The sequence below is a fragment of the Pseudopipra pipra genome, chromosome 15, assembly GCF_036250125.1.
Source record: "Pseudopipra pipra isolate bDixPip1 chromosome 15, bDixPip1.hap1, whole genome shotgun sequence".
Lineage (NCBI taxonomy): Eukaryota > Metazoa > Chordata > Aves > Passeriformes > Pipridae > Pseudopipra > Pseudopipra pipra.
Genome location: NC_087563.1, coordinates 8,965,362 through 8,989,552, shown reverse-complemented (window position 1 = coordinate 8,989,552; position 24,191 = coordinate 8,965,362). Strand labels below are relative to the sequence as shown.

Below are 24,191 nucleotides of genomic sequence, written 5' to 3'. Positions count from 1 at the left end.
GTCCCAGGGACACTCAGATGTCCTGTGGGCAGTGACAGCAGAGGTGATAGCTCCAGGACTGATGCCATCTCAGCACAAGAAGCATTAAATCCCCACTGGGAAGTATTTTTACATCTGGCCTCACTATTCCCTGTCCAGAGTCACTGACCCTTACCAGCTTTGCTCTCCTTCTTCACCCCTCCTGCAGGGACATGGCAGGTTCTCAAGGCAGGGACACCAGCAGTGCAGACATTCCAGGCCCATTCCAGGTATCCCCATCTCAGCACACCCAGACACACACTGTGCTCCTGCCTCACTGCAGTGCAGGGCAGGGAAAGTTTATTTAAGCACATGCAGTCACAGTTAGTGACTCTTGGCTTTGGCTCAGCCTCCCGGCATCAACCCCCATACGCCTCCTGGCATACATATTTATGATCCCAATTATCACTGAACAACAACCCAGGTTGCTGTGAAAATAAATTATTTTTAATCTAAATTACCCAGTTTACATACTTCACCCACCTCTGCTTAGCAGAACAGCTGGTGTTTACCAACTCTTCGTTACTGTTCCAAGCAATACAAGAAGATGATGCCCGGAGAGGAGCAGCCACCTCTGAAATAAGATGAGCTCAAGGTTTACCTCTGCCTCAGACCCTCTGCTCCTCCACATCAGGTCTCTCCATACAGCTCAGCCTCCATCCACCTCAGCCCAGTGGACATTTGCACCACTGTACCATGAAGGAATGATGAAAAATGTCTGCTGATAATAATTGTTATTGTAGGGTGCTGTATTTCTGCAGGAAGTGGTTTTACATGGTTTCCATGTAAACCCAAATAAATCCAGCTATCTCTACCCTTCTGCCTGTATCTGTATTTACAGTTATCAGCACTTCCTTTCTCTTAACACCATGGGAGACTCACACCAGAGCTAAGAGGATCCAAGAATTATTCTTGTCATGGTATTTCCACTGTCCAAGAATGACCATATGTTAGAGAAACCTAGTCCCTCTTTATTCCAGGCCTTAAATGGCCCCCTGAGGAATTAAACAAATGTGACATAAGAAGGGCAGTATTGGCTCTTAGGTGGGTTTACGTCAGGACTGGGAAAGCTGGTGCCCAGATGGCCACACTGATGAAAGATTAGAGCAAGATGGGTCAGCATCAGCTCAGACACTGGGATGCAGAAGCTCCAAAGCCAAAGCCAGGAGGTTCCTAGAGCACCTTCACCCTCTGGAAGTATGAGAAAGGAAAATGCTGCTTTTAGCAGCTGTGTGAAAGCGTGTGCTGCTGCACGTGGTCCCTACCAGTCCTATTTCCAGCACTGTTGGCTGAGGACCGGAGAGAGGAAAACTCCTGTACTGGGCATGGAACAGACAGTCACATGCAGCCCAGAAAAAGTCACAAGCCACAGCAAGATAATGACCCCTGGTGTCAGAGGAGACTTGATCCATCCCTTCCCTTTCCCCTATTTCTTCCTCCTCCTCTGTAGCAAAAGAAGGCTGGACACTGGTGCTCAATGCCTTCTGCAGGATAACTCCTGCTCTTCCACATTCCTTCTCTTCCAACCTTCTCTTGGAGCAACATCACAACTATGGCCAGGCTCTGCACCCCACAGCACCTTGAGGGCATCCCTGTGCTCTCTCCCTCCATACACACAGGGATGCTCCCTGCTGTGTCTAAAATACCGTCAGCTCCCAGACATGCCCTGGGAATGATGGACATGATCCCCCTATTCTGGACAGGGTGGAGGATGACAACCCCCAGCCTGGCTGCCCCAGGTCCCAAGCCATCACATGGTGACCTCCTCTGGCACAAAGTCCCCAGAGTTTCTCTGCCCACAAAACTCTGCTGGTGTCTGGAGGGATGGAGTATCCTCATCCTCCTTTGGACACAGGCCCAGGAGCCCAGGATCACCATCCACGCTAAGATTCACTTTATTTTAAAGTATTATTATGGAGTTTAATTAGCCCTGGCCACCCTGAGCTCTCATCCCACTAGGAAAACAGCCCAGCTTTGTCACAGCATGTGGGAGCAGGCAGGCAGATGAGGGAGAGGGGAAATGATGTTTTATGGGATGTTCTCAAGGAGCAAGACTTTTTTGTCCCACAGGCACCACAAATTTGTTTGCTGCCATTTAAGGAGGACACATTTGATTTCAAACCATGGGCCAGCTCCACAGTCCCTGCAAATCAGAACATCTCTGTTTGACTCATGGAGCTTTGCTGATTTAGACCAGCTGAGACACTGACCCTCTGTGTTTAAACAAAGCTCATTTTTTCTCACTAGTGCCAGGCAGAACCGCCTCGGCTTTGGCTCTGGAAAGGATATTTCAGCAGGGATGCTCTCTACATGATTCATCCTTCACTAGGCTGAACTTTGACAAGAACTGCAACAGCCACTGGTCACTGTGGTGGGTCTGTGGGCCACAGGTAGAGGCATAGTCACCTGGATCCCAGCCCCAAAGTGCACAGCCTGGCCAGTGGCACAGCACCAGCTGCTGCAACCACTGCTTAGAAAAGCCTCTCTGGGATGTCTTGGGCCCCATCTGCTGGGGCACAGACAGTCTGAGTGCAGGGATGCTTCTATGAGGCCACACAGCATCCCTAAGTGAGGTGCTGTGGATGGCCAGAGAAATGGGTGGAGATCTTGGTGCTCAATTCTGCACCAGGCAGACCCTCAGGTCTTCCAGAGCCATCAGAGCTTCCCTCCCTTCGATAGCCTGGTGTCCACTTGACAATCTGCCTTCTGGAACAAAGGCTGTGCTTTTCCTCATGTATGAAAAGAATCATAGAATCATAGAATGTTAAGGGGTTGGAACGGACCTTAAAGATCATCTAGATCAAAAAAAAAAAGGGGGGGGGGGGGGATTGACCTGAAAAACTGCTGAAAATATCCTTCCCTGGCACAGTGAGCACCAGCCATGTGTACTGAGAACAGGCAGCCCCACGGAGTGGGCAGAAAGGTTTTGGGGACCGGTTCTCCACGGAGTTTGCAGTATTTCAAACAGGATGAAGATTTACCTCCTCTGAACTCGGGGCTGAGGCTCCCCAGGAGCATTGCAGGAATGCTCGGTAAACAAGCAGTAAACTATTCATTGCCCCGGTGATGGATGCCTCGAAGGGATTAGAAGAGGAAGATGAGCTCAGCATTTGCAAAGAGCAGGGAGGAAATAAATGTTCTGCATTTAGCAATCCCGTGCAGGGGAGCATGGTCAGGGAAGGGGAAGAACTTGGAACAGGGTCTGTCTGCGAAGACCCAGATGGGTGTCTGGCCACTGGTTGTCAAAGCAAAGAGATCACTTGGAAAAACTGCTCCTACTTCCCTGTGCACCAGCCCAGACTGAGAGCTGAGCTCAGTGTTGGCCAGGAAGCAGCTCTCACTGCAAAAATGGGCATTTATTGCTCTCTGGTGGCGAGATGGGTTGTGGAGGAGAGCTGTGTGCTGCGCCGGGGTGCCCGAGAGAAGCCTCCTTGGAGCCTTCTACTGCCTCTGGTCACTCCACGGAGTTTTGTTTCTCTTCTAGCCACGTAGCTCAGGGCACTTGAAGGCAACTTGCTGCCTGCTGGGCAGTGGGGTCTCCTTGGGCTGCCAACAGCCCAGGCAAGGGCAGTGCAGCTGCCTCTCCTCACCAAAAGCCCCCCTGTGCCCCATCAGCACCCCTGCCCAGGGGCTGGATGTGCCACAGTGCAGGCCAGCGTGTCCAGGCTCACCATCTGCTCCTCGGTGCTCCTGCATCCTGAGGGGCTCTGCAGCCAGGAGAAGGGAGACTAGGGAGGGTACAGGGCTGCAAAGCCTGGGCCAGGTCAGGACTGACAGCTCTGAGAATCAGTGTCATTTAGGCTGGAAGAGACCTTTAAGATCATCGAGTCCAACCATTAACCCAGCCCACCCAAGGCCACCACTAAACCATGTCCCTTAAGTGACACATCTATATATCTTTTAAACACCTCCAGGGATGGTGATTCCACCACTTGCCTGGGTAGCCTGTTCCAGTGCTCTTTTCCTGTGCTCCTGCTTTAGAGATTGAAAATGCATATGGGCTGTGAGGTAGAAGAGGCCACCTGGCTGCTCCAGTGCCAGAGCTGAGGCTCAGTGACAGGCCTGGGGCGTGGGAGGGCTCTGCCTCCCCCAGAGCAGCTGTTTGTCTGCATATGGGCGTGTCCCCATGCAAGGTTTGACCAGCCGCTCCTCATTTCCCGAATTCTATCTCTCACTGACAAAAAGCTTTGGTGGTGCTTCTTACAAAACAGGGGTTTGGCAGAGGTATGGGTCACAGACCTCTGTGGATAACACAGGACAGAAACCAGACAGGAATAAATACAGGAGGTGCTATTCAAGTTAAAACACATTTGGGCCGAGCTGAGCTGCCCCACAGGACCTGAGGTGTGTGGGGCAGTTAAGGGCACAGGCAGGCACATGGCAGCACTCTCTTGCCCACGTCCTTGACAGGGCACTTCTGAAACACCATCAGTAGCTCAGTCCCACTGCACCACATGCTCCAGCACCACTGCTGGGGCCTCATCCTGCCCAGATGCCCAGCCTTGATGTACCACCTCGGCTATGGTGCACAGCCCTGCTCCTGAAAAATAAGGTCAGTGTCCCAAGTGCCTGCTGGGGACAAAGAGGCCAAACGCTGCCATCTCCTTAGGATGTGGTGCAGGACACCTTCTGGGCCAGTGGTCCTGGAGAGCACAGGACCTGTGCAGGACGCTCCTTGATGGCTCGCACTGGAGTCCCCGGGGTGGGAGATGGGTCAGACGACGTGGCCTCCTTCGCTCAGCCACCTGGGCCGGTACGTGGCACAGCCTGGTGTGCCCTCAGGCCCCTGTGGGGCACTGGGGATGGCTCCCAGCTTGGCACGGATGAGGGCCTGCAGGTCCTGGTCTCCCAGCTCGGTCGCTGCGGCGAGGGCCAGGAGGAAGTAGGCTGCTGCATCCTGTTCATCCTAACCATAAAGGATGGGGAAGGTGTTAGGAAGTGGTTTGATTGAAGGTCACAGGGCTGAAGGGAACTGGAGCAGAGCCCAGTGGTTCCAGGCAGAACCCAGTGACACCTCATTTCATTGAAATGGGCTCTGTGTAATTGCAGCTAAGTGCCAGCACTTCTTTCCAAATTGCCTTTTCCCCTTAAAAACCGGGTTGTGCCAGCACTGGGAGCATTTATTCTAAATTTGCAGATAGGAGGGAGAGTTACAGGTTGCAGCCATGTCTGCTCTGCCAGGAGATGTGACACTTCACCTTCAGCTCTCCGTCAAGGCCAGAGTGCTCAACACAGCACCATGGAAAACATCATTTCTTACCTTCAGCTTGTGCAGGGTCAGGTTGCCAAGGTGGCAATACACCTTGCAGTAGTACAGGGCCTCTCCTGAGCACTGCAGCACGGGGGGACGCATGGCAAGTGTCTTCAGGTAGCAATCTTCTGCCATCTCATACATGTGCAGAAAATAGTAGACTGTAGCCAGGCGGTGGAATGCAACCAGCTCCTGCAACTGATCTCCTGGAAAAGAGTTGCTGATGCAGTCAGCCTGCAGCACTCTCAGTCCATCCCCCCCGCCCAGCCTGCTGAGACACTTTGGATGCATTTTCTCAACAGTCTGGGGGCATGGATACCTTTATAAGGAGTCAGTGAGGTGGAGAAAACTGAGCTGTGGGTGGGGTTGCTGATACCACAGCTGGACAGATTGACCTGGGAGTATATCATGATTTCTTTGGTGCTGGATGGGGCTATTACAAGAGTGGTTTCATATCAGACATTCATGCTGGCATTTTGCCCATTCAAACTATTTCTGGAATGGGAAGGGGTGAATTTATTAGAAGAGCCAGGGCAGAGAGGAACTGCTCAGTCCTGTGCTTTCATCAGACTTCCCATGCTCCAGTGTAGCAACAACCCTACGTTGTCACACAGCTTAAGAGGGGAAGTGGCCTTAAAAAGATGTTACCACGTAGGGTAAGAATGGGTCCAGCAGTGTTATCGAAGGAGATGCCCCTTTTACAGGCACACTGTTCTCATCCAAGGGAGCCAGTGACTCACAGTACCCCGTGGATGTGCAGCACTTACCAACCCTGAGGCTCAGCCTGGCTGCCAGGGTAGCAAACTCCAGTGCCTTCTCGTAGCCCTGCAGCCTGATCTGCAGCTCTGCCAGCTTGTTGAACAGCCGTAGTTCTGTCTTAGTGGCCTTTAGTTTCCTGGCCAAGGGCACAGCACCTCCCTAAGGAGAGAGAACAGTGACTCCAGGATGTTCCTGAAGGTATCATCAATGCCTGCAGAGGGGTGACAGAGCAGCAGGACAGGGACCAAGTACTTGGCATGGCAGGGAGAGGATGGGATAGTTGAGCACTGCAGGTTTAGGTTCTAGTCCCTTCTTTCCCCTGAAAATGAGATTCATATCCCAGAGCGTGGTTCTCAAAACCTGAGCCTCACATCTCTGCCCTTCCTTAGGTGCTTGAAAGTCCACAGGAGTGAACAGCTCACACTTAACACCACCAGGATTTGTAATGTAAGGACCCTGTTCCCACCCCCCCAGACAATCTCTGGGGAGAGCTGCAGCCGTTCCAAAACATGCCTGTGCTCCAGGCTTCCCACTATGGCACACTCAGGACCACGCCATCCCTCTCCACCCTCCATCCCTCCTGCCTGGCCACACAGTGCTTCAATCAGCCTCGGGGCAAAGCCCCCCACAGCCATCACCTTGTGGGGACACAAGCACAGAAATGCTCTGGGGGATCAGTACCCTGTAAAACTCCACTGCTTGATCTCTGTTCCGGTTGCCATTAAAAAAGGTATCGCCTGCTTTCTCATAAAGATCCATGGCCAAGGAGAAGTTCTCCCACTTCAGAGCAGTCTGAATGGCTGCCTAGAAGGAAAAGGAACTGGAGTGAGAGTTGGAAAGAGACATTTGCACATAGACATTAATATGATTAAATAAAAGCAATATTTTATGAGCTGCTCTTCCACTTTGCAGCTCAGCTGATAAAATAATGCTAGAGATGGAGAGAAGCCAGTAGTCTTCTACTTCAAGAAGTCTCCAATGACTTCCCTGGCACTTACCCCTTATCTATGTATATTTCAATGGGAACTGGTCACTTGGCACCTCCAGCTTCCTTTGGCACTCCTATATTGCTCTCTTACTCAATGAATTCACTTACTTTCCAGCCTCAAAAGTCGCTGACCCAGAAGAAGTGATGGGAATGGGACTGCTCCAGCCACCCCATCCATACCTGAAAGTACATTTCCACCAGCTCATCCTCCTGCATAAGATAGTAGAGCCTTCCTGCCTGCAGCCAGGCCTCTGCTGCTTTCACAGTCTCCTCAAGGTCAATGAAGATCCTTAGACTTTGTTTGGTGCAATCCAGGGACTGTCTCAAAGCCCTGTGATGGTAACAACCAAAAAGCCATTACAGAGGAATCACAGGACACTTCCAGCCATTGGCTGCAAAGCTCCCACCACCTCCTCATGGCAAACCTGTCCTCTCCTCCTATAGTTGTCAAAGTTTAGAGACAGATGGGGAGCCACAGGTCTGAGCAATGTGTCCCGGTAAGGTCATGGAGGTCTCTATGCTTTAATGCATGTGTGTGTGTATCATCTGGCAACCTTAGAGCAATCCAGGACCCCAGTGTTCCCACAGGGGAACCCCTGCATGGTTCCCCTGATAAATAGGGGTTTTGTCCAGGTCAAACACTATTTGCCCCCCTACACTAATCCCCAAAGTCACCCCCAGCTCCACATGGGAGTACAGGCAGGGAGTTCTTGTACCTTCATCTCCCAGACAGAATCTGGCACCCAAACCCACAAGGTTTGTTTGTCCCTTGCATAGTCAAAGAGACAGATCTGTATGTACCTATGCAAGACCTTACAGCTCCTTTTCAAGCCTGTGGTCACTGGAGGACATAGGGATAAGCAGCAGGATGATCCAGAGGGTTGGACATGAAGTCAGCTGTGGGTAAGGGAGAGCCAGGCAGTGCCCAGGGCATTTTGTTTGCTTGGTGTCTCTCCTGCTGGCAACCAGGCTCCAGCTGTCCTTTGAGTCCAGGGAATGGGGTGCTTTGTGATCTTAAATAGCACCATCCACATGACAGGCATCTGCTTCCTAAATACCTTCCCTCTGAACTCACTGTGACCTGATAGGGGACATGAACATCCCAGTTAGGGATAGCCCTTGGCCATTTGTCCTTCTGGGACATGGCAACCAGCTCTCCGCTGTTTGACACATTTGTCTTCAAGGACTGAAGTCTGTGGTCTGTCCAAGTCTCTTTCTCTTCTCTTCTGCCTAATCTAATCAGTCACCTGCAGGTGTCAAGCAGGAGATTGGAAGGTGAGCTGATATGGAGTCTTAAGTACCTCCTACGGGACCTTAAGCACCTCCCTGGGGAAAATATCCCAGCAGATATAGGAAGGGCAGGCTCAGCAGCTGGAGGCTGAAACCAGACATTCAAATAACTGATAAGAAGCCTATTTTTACTGGTGAATGGTGATTAATCACTGTAATAAGCCTCCAAAGGAAGTAATGAATTCCCTGTCACTGGGTCCTCTCTGATGAAGGCTGGATGTTGCTCTGGAAAACTGTGTTTGGCCAGACCCCAGTTCTGTCTGGGACAACTTTTGCCTGACCGTCGTGACACTCTGTTTGACATTGAACTGTTCCCTCTTCACAGCACAGTGACACCTCATAAATCTCAGAACCAGAGTCTGCAGGGCAGCTGGAGCCACCACACACCTTCCCACCTCACTTGAGGGATGCCCCAAGAAAGCCACTGCTCTTGCTCTGGGTGAGCAGGGATCCCGCTCTAACAGCCTCCAACAGGCACAGACAGGACTTACTCAGGTGTGCCCAAAGCCTGGTAGAGCTGACTGAGAGCCTGTCGGGCATTGCCTTCCATCCCTCTGTCCTGCAGCTGTTGTGCCAAGGACACCCAGTGCTCGTGGTAGGTGATGCAGGCCTGGAGATCGGGGGACACTTTGCTGTAGAAATGGCAGAGAGACTCAGTGATGTGAAGCTGACCTGCGTGGTACAGGGAAAGGGAAAAGGACAGGTCAAGGGGTTGTTTTAGGGAGCTGGCAGGGTGCTGCTCAGAGGTGAATGCTACCCTGGTCCCCACTGTACTCACTCCTCACGTTATGCCACTTCAGGGCAAAAACCAATGCCAGTTCATAACAGAGTTTGCCATCTTCCATCCTCTGCCTGTCCACCATGGCCTGTGCCAGCCCCAGCAGCACCTGCACCAGCTCCATCTCCAGGTCTTGGCTGCCCTGGAGCTCAGCATAGAGCTGGACTGACTGGAGCAGGTAGAGCTCGGCCAGCTGGCTGGCCCCACACCCCAAGCTCAGCTGCCCCAGGTTAGCCAGGGCAATGGCCTGATTCCTCTTGTTCCCGGTCTCCTTGGCCTTGTGCAGGGCCCAGAGGAAGTTCTCTGCAGCCGCCTGCACTTGCCCTTCTCCCTTGAGGGCAATGGCCAGGAGGTTGTGCACAGCTCCGCCCTGAGTCACACTGTCCGTCCCACTCAGGGACTGCAGGAGCTGCCACAGGATGTCTGCAGCTGGACTTGGCTGGCCCTGCAGGAGGTACATCCACCCCAAAGAGAGGGAAGACTCAAAAGCCTCCTCCTCGCCCATCAGTCTGCTGAGGGCTACAGCCCTGGCTGCATAACAAACCGCCCCATCCAACACCCCGTGCTGGAGGTACATCCTGGACAAGATGGCACACAGCGTCCTCTGGGTGGGCACAGCTCTGCTCTCACAGCAGAACTGCAGTGCTTGCTTGAGATAGAAACAAGCCAGTGCTGGGATGCTGCTTCTCTCCAGTTGGCTTCCCAGTAGTTTGGAAGTATTTTGGAGGATGAAGCCAGCTCTCCAAATGGGTGTCGGTGCTCCCTTGGTGCCACTGGGAACAAACAACCTGGCGGAGGCCAGTGCAATATTTGGCAAGTACTTCTTGTCATACAGGTAGCTCAAGATGGCAGGGGCATCCAGTGGCCCAGAACTAGTGTCTGGGCTGAGCAAAGTGGTGGTGAGACACTGAAGATGCTCCATAAAGGGCAGCACTTCATCAGTTTTGCCCAGTTGTAGGAAGAGCTTGACAATGAGGAAGCAGACCCGTGCCTCCAAGGGAGCATTGCCCACAGCAATGGCTTCCCTCAAGACGTACATCATGACTTCCAGCTCGTTTTCAGAGCTGAAAGAGCGGCCAGGCAAGCAGACAAGCAAGGTCACCATTTTCCCCAGCAGGGAGGAGAACTTGTGCTTCATGTTCTGTTTCAAGTAGATGGAGGCAAGGGTCACATGCAATGCTGCCAACAGAGGCAGGTCCTGAAATCCCCTGTCCAGGACACTCATGGCTTCTTCAAAGTAGACTCGAGCCTGGGAGAATTTGACCTTTTTGATGCAGAGCTTACCCAAGAGGAAACAGAGCCTGACATGAGCCCAAACTGAACGAGTCCTCTTGGCCCAATTCCTGGACGTCTCAAGGTACAGGACCAGTTCATCCTCATCAGAGAAACCATAAAAAGTGGAGTGGAGAAAGGAAAAGCTGAGATCATAGAGGCTTTGAAAACTGGATACATAACTATCTTGGTTAAGGAAGGTCAATATGGGGTCAAAGACATCAGCGTCATCCATGTGTCCAGCGTTCAGGTCAATAAAGAACTTGGGATAATCAAAGTCGTCCATCTTCTCCAGGAGAACATCTTCTAACATAGAAGGGGCTGATTCACTCCCTGGGCTGGACAGCTCGGAGGTGCTAGTTGTAGCCAATTCATTTATTTCCTCCCAAGACTGGAGCAGTTGGATATCTTTACTGGCATGGGGAACAGCCTCTGGAAGGGACAGGAAAACCACAGCAAGGTTAGGAAGAAATTCCTTACTGTGAGGGTAGTGAGGCCCTGGCACAGGTTGCCCAGAGAAGCTGTGGCTGCCCCATCCCTGAAAGTGCTCAAGGCCAGGTTGGATGGGGCTTGGAGCAACATGGTCTAGTGGAAGATGTCCCTGCCCATGGTAGGAGGGTGGAGCAAGATGATCTTTAAGGTCCCTTCCAACCCAAACCACTCCTCTTGTCAAAATTCACCCTCAGAACTCAACACAAAAGCATCCCATTCTGTCCCCTCCTCATACTCACCTGATGGCACTTTTGGGAACATGGCTGCAGGTTCAAAACCATCTATACAGAAAGACAAACAGAAAACAAAAAGTCCAAAGCCTTGGTCAGTGTTAATGTGTAGACACAGTCCCTCAAACCTTACAGACATCTCCTGCTGCTCTGCTAAACTCCAGACCCTTGTGTGGCTTCTAGCTGCAGACACCACAGGCAGCTGCAGTTCGGATCCCTGGGATCTGCTGGGGTCTGGTGCTGTGTAAGACCACGGAGAACAGCTTTTAGCTGGTGGTGAGGTGAGGTAATGTGATAGTTACCTAGGAACAAGCAGGTCTTACTTTTCACAGATAAGGTTTTATCAGCTCTCTCAATAGCCTTGTGGTGTCTATTCAGAGGTTTCCAGGTATGAGTGTGTCTGTACCTCAGGCTCATTGCCCCTCATCTGGTTCCTCTGAGAGAGTTCCCCTGAATCCCAGGAGACTCAGGCTCAGCCCTGCATGGCCACATTGTGCTTCCAGGTAGTGAGAAAGCAAGAAATAGAGACACAGAAACCAGCTGAAGTCCAAAAGCCACACTGGAAGCACAGAGAAACTGAGCACCCAGGAGCCCTGACTCATGTAGGCAGGGACTAAAAGCCAGGATCAGTGGAGAGCAGAACCTGCCAGGGTTCCCCACAGCTGAAAAGCTGCCCTGGGAGCAGAGAAGACCCCTACAAACTGCAGTGTGGCAGGGGTCACCTCTTGAGGATATCTACAACCTCCATGACTAGGCTTTGGAGGTTGGCTCTGCCACAGCAGTTCTCTCCACTGGAAAGCCCAAGCAAGGAGCTCTCCAGGCACTGTCCAGCATCATTCTCCATGGGGATCCACAGGTCTGGGCATGTAAGGAGAGGGGACACTCACCCAGGCGGTACACAGAGGTGATGTCAGTGCGTGCCAAGTCCCCGAGGAGGGTGGTGAAGTGCTGCTCGTCACCATTGCATGGGATATGCAGGAGGGGGGACTTTTCTTCTTCACTCAGAAACACCAAGCCCTTTCCCCTGGGGTGAGGCAGATGTCAGGAGAAGACAGTCAGTGTCTCCCTGGTGCTACAGCTGTCCTGTAGGATGGGATTTTCCATCCCTCCTCTTCCTCCCACCATAAAAGTTCTGCTGCAGATTAACACAGGATTTTGGACATCTTCCCCATCCAGGTTCTCCATGAAGGAACCAATGGATACCAGAGGAAAGGAGCTATTGGTATTTTTATTTAATCCAGAATCCCCTTTTGAGGCCAGGACAACATCTGATCTCTCTGTTCTCTGGAGTGTCAGAGAAAAGTGCTTGCAACTTAACCTTGGGTAAAGTGACTGAGTAAGGAAAGCCCAACAGACCTAGCAACAGGTTAAGACCTTGTCCTCCCACACACACTCTTAGAGGAGAAGCCTTTTTGGATGGGCACTGAACTGGAGCTATATCTTTAAGCCACCCATAGAGACAACTGCCCGAGTTTTCAGAATGGGGTTGTGTCACCCTTCTTCCCTGGATAACTCTTGCTTTGTCCTTGAGAGAGTATTGAATTCTGCTCAGGGAGAAACTGTGCCAGTGGTCCTTCTGCTTTGACAGCAATCCTACAGAAAGTAAAGAGGCAGAAGGAAGCCAAGCATGACTTGGTTTTCTTGTCAGGGATTGCTCATCCCACCCTTGCCAGACTCACAGCACCTCAGACAAAGCTACAAACTGAAGACATTTCTAGGTGGAGTGAAGCCAGTTTGTCTGGTACACAGATGTCCTGGGCTGCCTTAGCATGGAGCCAGGTTAGCCTGGGGCCAGATCTGTTCCTCTCCAAGAATCACCTCAGGCAAGTGAAATACGATTGCTTTGTCTGGGCAGAGACTGCTGCAGCCTGTTGGCAGCAGAGCCTGGCCAAGGCTTCTGGTCAGACTTCAAATGGATTCTCTGTGGTCTTGCAAAGCAAATTACCTGCCCTAGACTCTCATACAGCCTTGAGTTGGGACTTGGAATCTTCCCTCCATTTTCTCCTGAATTTAATGTGATAAGTAAACTTACAGAGGTTCACAAGCCTCGGGACTTATGTAGCGGGTTGGAACAAAGCCAGTGCTCCCACTGCTGAGGGATTTGCCCACAAACCACGGGAGTCCTGGAATGAAGAAGCCTATGACTTCTATGCTGTCTCCTTTGGAGAAACTCAGTTCATCCCATGCTGCTCCTCTGTGGTCCTTGGTGGCGGTGCACCTGCCTTTGACTGGGAAACCAAAGCAAACAAGGGCATTTTAGTGTGAGGCCACTGCTAAAATTTTCATGCTGGAAAAGACTTGGGTAAGGAGAGACCACAATTTCAGTTTGAGAAGGCTGCCTCTCTCTCCCCTAAGATTTATTGTGCTCTTTGATTCAGACCTCTGCCATTTCTTCTTGAGAAATGGATTATAATAAAATATATGGGAGGGAGAGAGAAACTCCACACAGCTGAAGGCTGAAGCCTCTGAGAGCTGCAGTCTGGGAGGTGACTGGAAACATGGAGCTTCACAGAAGCTGCACTGTCTCAGCTCTCTGCCAGGAGTGAAATCTTGAACAGCACAAATGTCCATCACACTACATGCCAAATTCACACCTGCAGGGATCTCCCATGTCCAGCATACTCTGAACAGGACTGGCCTGGGGCTAACTGGTGAATGGTGGGCACAGGTTTCATGTGCTCACTTGTGGGACTCTCATTATTTAAAACTTCAATCCTGAAAGAATGAAAGGAGATGTAAAATTGTAGTGGAATAGGAAAACCCAGTGGCAGAAGGATGCCACCAGCAGCCCACTGTACCCTACGTTCTTTGTGTAATCCTTTGAAGTACACACGGTTTGCAAGCTCTGTTCTCCATTCCAGAGGGTCCAGAGATGCCGTATTCCCTTAGAGCACCCAGAAATGGTGTGCCATTGCCAGAACAAGAGATGAACTCTTTGCATTTGTGGTCAAAACCAGGCTTGGGAGAGCCGTGCCCTTCCCTGGGATGCTGCCTTACAAAGGTATCACTCACCAATTGGCTGAGAGGTTGTCCCACTGATCTCCTGGGAGATGCCAAAACTCACAGGATAATTCTTCAGGAACCACCTGCAAGGCAAAAGGAAATCACACTGGTCCTCTGTGAGCAGTCCTGTCCTCAGGCCAGCACCAGGGATGGTGTCACACAAGCAGGACAGATGTTCTGTTCCCTGGGAGTGCCAGCATGGCCAGCACAGCCAGCCCAGTAATTCCTTGTAATGGTTTTACTGGGCACAGAGGGCAGTTTGCACCACACCATGGTAAGAGCAGGATAAATTTGCTAGGCTGTAAGGAGGATTTCACCATGTAAGAGGAGCTGCAGGTGTCTTTGAGGTTCAGCCAGGTGACAACGTGAAGCCCCACTTTGGCTGGCATTGCCTAAATTTTTTCTCCACTTATTCATCTGTAAATGACAGATAATCTCATGTATGACCTAAATGAGTATCATACAGGAATGATATCTGAAGTACAATATGTCCATGCTCTGCCTCATTAACAGAACCTGAATTGGTTCCAGTGGTTGTCTTTATGCATAATCTACATCCTCATGGAATTGTGAGGCTCTTTCCCATAGCCAGAGGCAAGAGCAGTTTCCCATACCAGGCTTTGGTGCCAGCTCATGCATCAGTATCAGGCTTGAGCCCTATTAATTCACCAGTTTACTTACTGGTAAAAAGGGTGAGGTATTGGCTCTAGAGCTGTCATGGGCACCACGCCTCGTTGACCCGTCAGTAAGGACATCCCTTCCCATTTTGAGTCCTCTCCAACATTCTTAACATGGATCAGCTCATTCTTGCAGAGCTGCAGGCCTTCTTCTCCCTCCTGCTCTGCCTTCCAGGCACCTGGCATTGCTCTGGAGAAAAAGTTACCTGCAGATAGAAAGAGTCATGTCGGGGTCAATGGCACCAGTGCAAGGCATGGCCCAGCACAGAGCTGCAACTCAGCACTGCTGGGACAATTTTGAGGAACTCCCCACATGTGAAGTCCCCTCACACCTTCCTGGAGGAGTAGATCCATATATATGGTGGCCAAATGATCCTCATCCACAGTGACTTTGATCTCCGTGTCCTCCATCAGGGCACAGTTTAGCCAGTACTCCTGGTCAAACAGAAGCTGCTCCAGGCAGCTGCCCACGTATCCTAAGGAATCAAGAGGGAAATCAGTGTTACCACCGTCCTTCATTGGGCAGCATGAAGGGCTCTTTGGATATTTCCTAGTCTGCCATCTGCAACCATGCTGTGAGGCAAAAGCCTTTAATTTTGTCTCCATACCCAAAATGCAATAGAAGGATTATCCAGAAGGCATCCTCCTGGGTCTCCTTCACTGATCCAGACAGTAGTTTCATAAACAGTCAAAAGACTGCAAGGTTTTCTAATTCATATTCTTCACCTGTCCACCCTGTTACATTACAGTACCTTCTTCAAAAATGCTTCTCACACTGTCTGTTTAGACCTCCCAACACCTTGAAAACATTACCTAAAGTCAGATACGTGGAAAACTTCCAGACTTCTTCCAAGGTTTTGAAGGTGAGGAGGAACCGATCCTCCTGTGCTTGCATACAGACCAGCCTGGCTGACAGCTCCTACACAGGGGAGACAAAGCAGGATTCAGGGACAGTCTGGGACTCTGACAGGGGGTCTAATGATATTAGACCCTGGAATGAGACTAGCACTCATGTATCAGCATAGTTGAGACTGAAGCTGTGTGAGTTGTTTGCCAGGGGTTAAGGTTGTTCCAGGCACTGAGTCCTTCCTAGCTCACTCCAGGGCAATCTGCATGATCCCTCAGGCAGCTCAGAGCCCCCAGTACAAGGCTCCTACCATGAGGCTCAGATTTGCCTCTCACCTGTTACCAGCTCATTTCCCCCATCCTTCCAGTCCCCTCCAGAGTCCCTGTGTGCAGGCACACACCCTGCAGTGGCCTTGGAGAAACTTCTCTTTCTCAGCTAGGTTTGGTATCCCATCACACATCCCATCCTGCCAGGAGCATCCCAGGACATGCTCTGCTCTGCTGGGCTGGGGCTTCTACCTTGAACAGGGCACAGACACCTCTGTCATCACTCTCCAGGGCCCACAGCTTCTTTCTGGCTGCTTCCTGGAGCTGGGAATTGAGGCAGCCGGAGGAGCGACTCTCAACGGAGAAGAAGAGTGATATCTCTTGAAACAAAAAAGTTAAGGGGGTTAAGGGGTAGAAGGAGCTCTGTGGCACCCAGAGCTGCCTGTGCCAGGCCCAGCAGTGCCTCCAGCCTGGCTGTGATGCTCAAAGAACACAAACCCAGCTCATCCTCCCCCTTCAGCCACCCAGATAAGAGACTCAAGGGATGGCAGGGGCTCTACTACGTCTGGGAGATTCCACAGGCATCTTACCTGGTGGAAAGCCCTCTCTGACAGCCAGCAGCACCAAGGAGGTGTCCGGGGAGCCATCTCCTGCCTCAGTAGTGGGGTTGCTTGGCTCTGATGCCCCAGCCTTACCTGGTGAGGAGGGAACACACAGAAGAGCTGCTGACAAATGTTGTGGCAGAGGTTTAGGATATCCTGCCTAACCTGAGAGCACCTGAGGGCTCAGCCCAGGGTTTGCACTGCAGATCTGGCTGGGATTAGGTGAATCTGGTACCACTCTACAATCATGCTCAAGGTTGGAGGCAAGATCCATGGGATTGATGTGTCTTAACTACATGATATCCTTGATGATGGGCTTCTTTCCAGCGCTGGAGGGGCTTTGGAATGTCCAAGAGCTTTCCCTCCTTGCTCTTGGACAGACCCTCACTGAGCAGATCTGTTAGAAGGATGTTTTAGAGGAGACCTCAGAGCAAGAGCAATTCCCCAGCAGAGGAGAGTCAAGGCCTTGCAAAATTCTTTACTCATCAACTTTGACAGTCAAAATGAGATTTTCTCCCCTGCCTGGTTGGTAACTGATATCCAAGATGCATTCTCTCTGCTTCACACATTGTCAACTATTGCCATAAAGGATTCAGGAACTGAAACTTTAGCTGGTAATTATGTTAATGAAAGCTGAGGCACACAAAAATCCAGCTTGCTCTTCCACAGCTGTATTGGCTGTGGAGGGATAACGAGATTAAAACCCAATTTTTGTCAGTAATCAGATTGGACTTGTAAGACAAACAAGGACCCAGAGATCTGGAGCTGGAACATGCAGCAACTTCTCTAAGTCACTTCTGTGCCCATAACTGTACTCTACAGTTCTTTTAATTCAGCCAGTTTTGCAAGCTAGTCAAATAAACTGTTATTTGCATGCAGAATTATAATCCTTATTTATAGTTAGCAAGTAAAAAAGAATGGCCCAAGGCTGCACATGTCATGAATGAGCTTTTCTTTGAAAGAAAAGGCTCTACATTTCTCAGCAGTTGATTTGAACACTCTTAACAAAGGACCTCATCTAGCAGCTCCATCCTCTTCCACACGTGGGGGAAACAGAGAAGGGGAAGTGAAAGGAGACACAGGCAGAACTAAATCCAAACTGGCTCCTGCCAGGCTGGGCTCGCCTACCCGTTGCCACTCCTCCCTCTCCTCCTCCCCTCCCTGCGTCCCTGCAGACCCTGCCAGGCTCCACTGGGCAGGGCTGGGTCCCAGTTCCCTGGGCATGGGTACCTGATGCCATGGTCCTCTCCTGACACCATTTTCCCTGGTGTTCAGCTGCTGTTTGGTGCAGATGGTCCCAGCAGGGCAGGAGCACGGGTGAGTGGGGACAGCAGGAGTCACACTCTTCGCCTGGGGAAGACGGAGGGTGGGCAGAGGCATTCGGATCCCCAGCAAGATGCTCCCTGCCTGAGAGGTCTCCGTAGGATGTGCCAGTGGATGTGGCAGATTGGACATTGCTCTTGCCACCTCCGTCAGTGGCAGGACAGAACATGACTGTGGGTCTCCAGAGCCGAGCAGGGATGAGGACTTACTCGGGTGAGCAGAGAAATGGGTTTGCTCTCACGGATTCAGTGTTTATTTTTGTTTGGGCCAGGCTCAGAAAAGGAACTGGGAACTGTTTTCAAGAGACCAATTGAAACTGCTGGTGAGGAGTCCTTCCCAGTCGTGCCAATGAGTCATTTACCTCCCTGGTGCTGAAATATTTTGTAACAGTGGGCAGGAAACAGCCGCAGCCCAGAGCTGAGTGCAGGTCCCAGCACTTGGGGCTGCACTCCTGGCAGCCATGGCTGAGTGCTCATGGCACCCTCTGGCACTGGCTCTCCTGGGGGACACGTGGCCACAGAAGCTGGCCCTGAGCCACCTCCCTCCTCCAGCCCTTTAGCACAGCCCCATGACCTCATTTGGACACACTGGTACAGGAATCGTGTCTTGGGGGCCGGCAGCACCCCTTGGGCTCTGCAAACCTTGCAGTGCTTGGGGGACTCCTGGGCAGCAGTGGCAGCCAGACAGGGGTGGCAAGGGGCTCCTGAAAAGCCAACAGCGTGGGAACCTCCTCAGTCATCCTCTCCCCTCCCCAGCCAAAATGTCCTGCCTCATTCCCTGCGCACCCTAATCCAGTGGGCAAGAGGAGGTGGCACCAGAAGCCGCCTCAGGAAAGGCAGGCAAACAGCCAAAGGGGCCCGTGCTCAGCACTGGTGTCTCCCCAGAGGCCCCGTCCAGCAGGACGAGCTCTGCAGCCACAGGTCTCGCAGCCCAGCTCAGACAGAGCAGGGCTCTGGCATCCCCATGGACAGCTTACCTGTGCATCCCAGGGACAGGTCCTGGTGCCAGGGGGTCCCCAGGCAGCAGCCCATGTGTCCAGTGGCACTGCCAGCCCCGGGGCAGTGGGCTGCTGCTGCTGCTGCTGCTCCTGCCTGGCCAGCACCGCGGCCCGGCCACAATGCACAATGCGCCTTTTGACCGGGCACCGGCTGCCAGCACGGCGGGGGCGACGGGCACGGAGTCAGGGAATGGTTTGGGTTGGAGTCATAGAGTCAGAGCATCATTTAGGGTAGAAAAGGCCTTTAAAATCATCCAGTCTGACCCTAAGCCTAACAGTGCCAAGTTCACCACCAAATCATGTCCCTACGTGCCACATGTACATGTCTTCTAAATCCTTCCAGGGATGGTGACTCCACCACTCCCCTGGGCAGCCTGTTTCAATGCTTGACAACCCTTTCCATGAAGAAATTTTTCTTAGTATCCAATCTAAACCTCCCCTGGTACAACTTGAGGCCATTTCCTCTCGTTCTCTTGTTCCCTGGGAGCAGAGCCTGACCCCCACCAGGCTCCCTCCTCCTGTCAGGGAGTTGCAGAGAGCAAAAAGATCCCCCCTTGAGCCTCCTTTTCTCCAGGCTGAGACTCCCCCTGCTCTCTCAGCTCTCCTTATAGGACTGACTCTCCAGACCCTTCCCCAGCTCCGTTCCCATCTCTGGACACACTCCATCCTCTCAATGTCTTTCTTGCTATGAGGGGCCCAGAACTGGACACAGCACTTGAGGTGCTTCACCAGTGCCCAATACAGAGGGACAATCACTGCCCTGGTCACAATACTGCTGCTACAAGCCAGGATGACATTAATCTTCTTGCCCACCTGGGCACACTGCTTCATCCTTCTTATTAGCCCTCTTTAGCTATTAAAAGGCTGCAATAAGGTCTCCCCAGAGCCTTATTAGCCTTTCTTCCTAGGAGAGAGGTTCCAGCCCTCCAGTCATTTTCATGGCTCTGGTCTGGATCCCCTCTGACAGGTCCATGTCTTTCTTGTGCTGGGGGCCACAGAGCTGGATGGAGCACTCTGGGGGGCTCTTACCCCATCCACTGGCACTGCTGCCCTGTCCTGGCCCCCAGTTACCCTGGGCTCCACTCTGGCCCTTGCCTTTGGGATCCCATTGCCCAGCCCACATGGCACATTCCTCTCATTCCTCCCACGAGCTGCAGCATGGAGAGCCCCTCAGTCTGCCAAGCCTGATCGAGCTTCTAGCTGGTGCCAACTTCCAAAGGAAATCTTATTCCTCACACCACTGGAAGCACCTGCCTCACCTGCATGGATGCCCCACTGAGGCCCATCCAGCATCCTCCATCCAGAGCTGGCCGTGTTCCTGTGCCACCTTCCTGCCTGATGCTTTCCCTGTTTCACTGTGGGGGCAGCTGGCAGCACTGCCCACTCCTCACCAACCCCAGCAGAGCAGAGTTACATCCAGGCAAGCCACAGGTGGGTTCTCTGCAAGCCCAGACGCTGTGAGCTCCGGTGGGGCTGGCAGGGCTCACCTCATCTCCAAGATCAGGGCTGTCTGAACCCCAGATCCAAACATCAGGAGGGACTGGTTTGGCTGCTGTGCAGGATCCCCTGGGCTACACAGGATGAGTCTCATTCCCTCCTCGCTCACATGCTTTGACCTTCCCCCTTTCCAGGACCAGGACTCAGTGCTGGCTGTGCTGTCTCACTGTGCTGTGGGTGGCAGATGTCTGCAGAGCATCTCTGAGGAAGAGCAACACACCTCCTGCAAAATAAAACCCAAAAGGTCTAGGGAGAGAAGTTGCAGGTGGGGAGGTCTTTTACTGATGGACTTTTACGTCAGCAACCAGCCAGTGCCACCACAGCAGTGATTTGTTTCCCATCCCTCTCCAGGAGCATGGATGGCTTTCCAGATCGCCAGGCTGCATCCCAATGCATGACAATGCCTTGAATTTATCCAGAGTAGTGAGTAATTACTCCAGTGAGTAATTTAGCCAGATTGGATGCATCTCTGAGCAACCTGGTCTAGTGGAAGGTGTCCCTGCCCATGGCAGAGGGGTGGAATGAGATGAGATTTAACGTCCCTTCCCCTAAACCATTCTGTGATTCTATAATCCAGAGAGGGTATTTCTCACCACATTTCCATGCTGTGACAGGGGCTGCCTGGCACCACTGTGATAATAACCCTTTAGGGCGTGCAAAGCATGAGGAGTACCCAGCTGTGGGACAGCTGTGGCAGGATGGAGTCCATCTTCATGGAGCTGGCTGGGAAATTTCAAACAGAAGTGAAGTCAAACCAAAAGGCTCTGCAGGGAAGGTTGCACTGAGTGATGCTCCTGTGCAGCCCTGGCCACCATATGCCTGCTGAGGGGAAGACAGAAAAAGTAGGGATTCCTAGGCCTTAACAGGAGAAACTAGATGTCAAAATATTGAGGTTGCTGGAGAAGGGACCGTCCTCTTAACCCTCCTCCTGAGCCCCGGGTGTCAGGGAGCTGCAGTGCTCTTCTGGCTCTCCTGGAAAGCTGTGCAGCTGCCGGGACCTGCATGAAGGTGAGTGCTGGGACGGGCCGGCTCTGCTCTCCCTGTGGCAAAGACACTGTCTGTTCCCATTGCTCACTGGCCCTGGAAAGCTCCACATTTAGAAAACTCCCCCAGCTGACCTAGGCATGCTCTGAAGGTGCAGAACTGGAGGGTGAATTCAGATACAGATGCAGGTGTCAGCCTGCTTGTGCTCAGAGCACACAGTTGGAGTTTTGTGACGGAGTCAGTCACATCTTTACACAAAAGATGTTGCGGTTCTGGGCCCAGGTTGTCAAAGTGGTCAGTGCCTGAGCAGGGCAGCATGCTTCCAAACAAAGCTTTTTGCTTCCTTCAGAAGGCTCTTGGGTTTAGCAATACCTGCTCACCAATTAGCAGCAAATTCTCCTGCACAGGAGAAAATATTATTTTACATAACCAGAATTTTTTTTTTCATTTTCTAAACAAAAATGTCTTCCTTTGTGGTTTTGAAATTTCTTTTTGCTTTAAAGTTTACCTTAATAACCTAGCAACCAAACCCATCCTTATACAAGCAAAGGGATCATCTCCTGTTTGACTTGAACTGGAATTTGCCTTTTGGCCAGTAACCTGAAAACCTCCTGTTCTGCTTCCTACCTCTCACCATACCAATCCTGGATCTACCCTGGAGAGCCCCCACTGCTGCTGCTGAAACCTGTCAGCCTGGCCTCCCTGGAAATACTTCCTGATAAGTATGGAAGCAGTTTCCTGGGGTCTCAGCCTGTTCCAGCTGTGGGTCTCTGCCTGTGCCAGCTCTCCAGGGTCTCTGCTCCCTTTGTAAACCTGGGCAGGCTCTGGCAGGCAGAGTGCCAGCCGGCCACACTTCCCTACCCATGGCATGAAACAGGAGGAGTGTGACTGTCCGGGCACCCTTTGGCTGGGGGACAGAGCTGCCACAGACACAGCAGGTCTCCAGGCCTGTCACACAGCACCACCCATCCCTGGGACCAAATCCACGTTCCTAAATCCAGCATGTCTGCTGTGATTTCTCCTGTCAGTTCCTGGGTACAAAGGACCCAAACCAAACCTGTCCTTCCCCAGTGTGCTCATCACAGTTGCACCCAAGCCTCAAATTCAGCTGGGAAAAAATACAAACTCTCTGCCCCAACCTGGATTTCCACAGCCGTGTCCCTGCACTGGATCTCTCCGGACATCTGCAACCTCCGCGTCCCGGCTGTGTTTGCTCAGCTGGGGACGAAGGGCCCGGGCAGGCGACCAGCACCCAGCGAGAGACCCGCACGGCGGCTGTACTGACCTGCTCCTGCACACACGCCCCTTGCTCTGCTTCCCAGCACCGCTTCCCTCATGGAGAACTCTTGGCCACGAAACTCCAGCCTCTCCAAAGCCGGTTTCCCCAGGGGAATGCTGCCGGTGCCGGGACGCAGCGCGCACCCGTGCGAGCGCACAGGGCTGTGTACGTGTTTGCGAGGCGGGCGAGCGTGCCCTGCACCGCCACTCCCTCACACGAGGAAAGGAATTTCTTCCAAGAGCGGCTTATCATCTTGGGAACCTCCGCTTCCCAGCAGAGCTGCCGGCGCGGAGGTCAATGAGTTACCCAGAGTTATGCTATAAACAGCCCGGCGCTCCGGCAGACTGCCGGCTCCCGAAGGGAAGCGCGAACGCCAAGGCACCACCTTCGCCCTGGCTCTGCAGTAAACAAGGGCTGGCGAGGGGGATGCCCGTGGGCACAGCGTCAGGGCACGGTGTCAGCGCTTGGCTCAGTCCCGCCGTGACCACCTCGGACACAGCTCTCTCCCACTCTCAAAAGCTGCTTTGCATGAGCAGCCTCTCCTGGACTCACCTGTCCCCTGCTCCCAGCCCCGGCGCCGCGTCCTTGGGGCTGGTGACCTTCCGTCCTCGCTGTGCTCCGACTGCCTCTGCGACAGCAAAGTCCGGGGAGAGGCATTCCCGGGTGATCCTGGCGAGGTGGCAGAGGCGCCCAGCTCTGAACCCCCCTTCTTCCCTGACAGAATGGAAATACAGGCACACTGAACAAGGGATCTGTGGACCCAGCAGTATTTGTGCTTCCTGGCTAAACTCCCCAACAGAGGAAAATACAGGGATTTTTTTTTTTCTGTTGGGAAACAATTAGTTAATATCAAGCTTTCCCAATATTTCTGTTTCTTTCTGGGAATGCTCAGAAGCTGACTGTTCCTTGGCAGGTTCAAAACGAAGCCTCATTGCTTTTCAGCTTGTTATTTAAAAATGAACCTGAAAGAAAAGGAAGTCAGCCTAAACTCAACTTCGCTCAAGGAAAAAAGCAAACAAACAAGATGAAACATTTTGTTTCAGGCCAAAACCCCTCCTGTTTCATGGGTTTGATTCTCTGGTATGGGTGGGGGGACCCATTTTGGTGTGAAATTGAGCAGAGTTTTCCTTCCCTCCACATCTGAAAGCCCACCCACAGCCCAGCACCCACTGCAGTGGGGGGGTTGGTGGGGGGCACTGGGACACTGGTAGGAATATGAGGGCCAGTGGGGACATTTCCTTGGGGACATTTCCTCATTCCTGCACTCTCTGCTTTTACTTTCACCCTCTGCAAAAGGACAGAGCAGTGACAAGCACCTGCCTACCTCATACTTCCAACTCTCTGGCAATCCAGGACCCCTCAGGCTGGGGTCATACCTTGGGGACAGGAGCATGGGGGACACAGACCTGTCCCATGTACCTCCATTCACATCTTTGCATACCCAAGGGTAGCCTTGGGACAGCATCTTCCCTGCTGTGCTGGCAGCTGGGGGCAGCTGTAGAAGGGGAGTTCACGCATGGCTGCAGGACGCAGGAAGCTCAAGGGTTTTGCAGCCAAACTGGTGTGGTGAGTCCCTGAATGCAGCCAGACTGGCCTGGCTTTAAAATATTTCTTTGCATTGATGGCCCTCACTCAGGA

The 24,191-nt window shown here is 52.3% G+C and overlaps 1 protein-coding gene across 2 annotated transcripts; it reads right to left on the bottom strand.

Moving 5' to 3' along the window:
• Nucleotides 1-443: 443 nt before the first annotated feature.
• Nucleotides 444-22,787, bottom strand: SH3TC2 (SH3 domain and tetratricopeptide repeats 2). Of its 2 annotated transcripts, XM_064671730.1 has the most exons (19): nucleotides 22,560-22,787; nucleotides 20,281-20,513; nucleotides 17,704-17,823; nucleotides 16,462-16,566; nucleotides 16,124-16,251; nucleotides 15,572-15,677; nucleotides 15,091-15,234; nucleotides 14,763-14,964; nucleotides 14,091-14,164; nucleotides 13,111-13,306; nucleotides 11,966-12,102; nucleotides 11,088-11,129; nucleotides 9,085-10,788; nucleotides 8,798-8,978; nucleotides 7,197-7,347; nucleotides 6,710-6,832; nucleotides 6,037-6,187; nucleotides 5,279-5,475; nucleotides 444-4,924 (listed from the first exon to the last, which is right to left on the bottom strand). In XM_064671730.1, exons 3-19 carry the CDS (start codon nucleotides 17,711-17,713, stop codon nucleotides 4,733-4,735), a joined length of 3,843 nt encoding a protein of 1,280 aa, XP_064527800.1. In that variant the 5' UTR covers nucleotides 17,714-17,823; nucleotides 20,281-20,513; nucleotides 22,560-22,787; the 3' UTR covers nucleotides 444-4,732. The 2 variants fall into 2 exon arrangements, with proteins under 2 accessions (XP_064527800.1, XP_064527799.1); XM_064671729.1 differs by lacking the exons at nucleotides 20,281-20,513; nucleotides 22,560-22,787 and having other exon boundaries at nucleotides 17,704-18,720.
• Nucleotides 22,788-24,191: the final 1,404 nt, after the last annotated feature.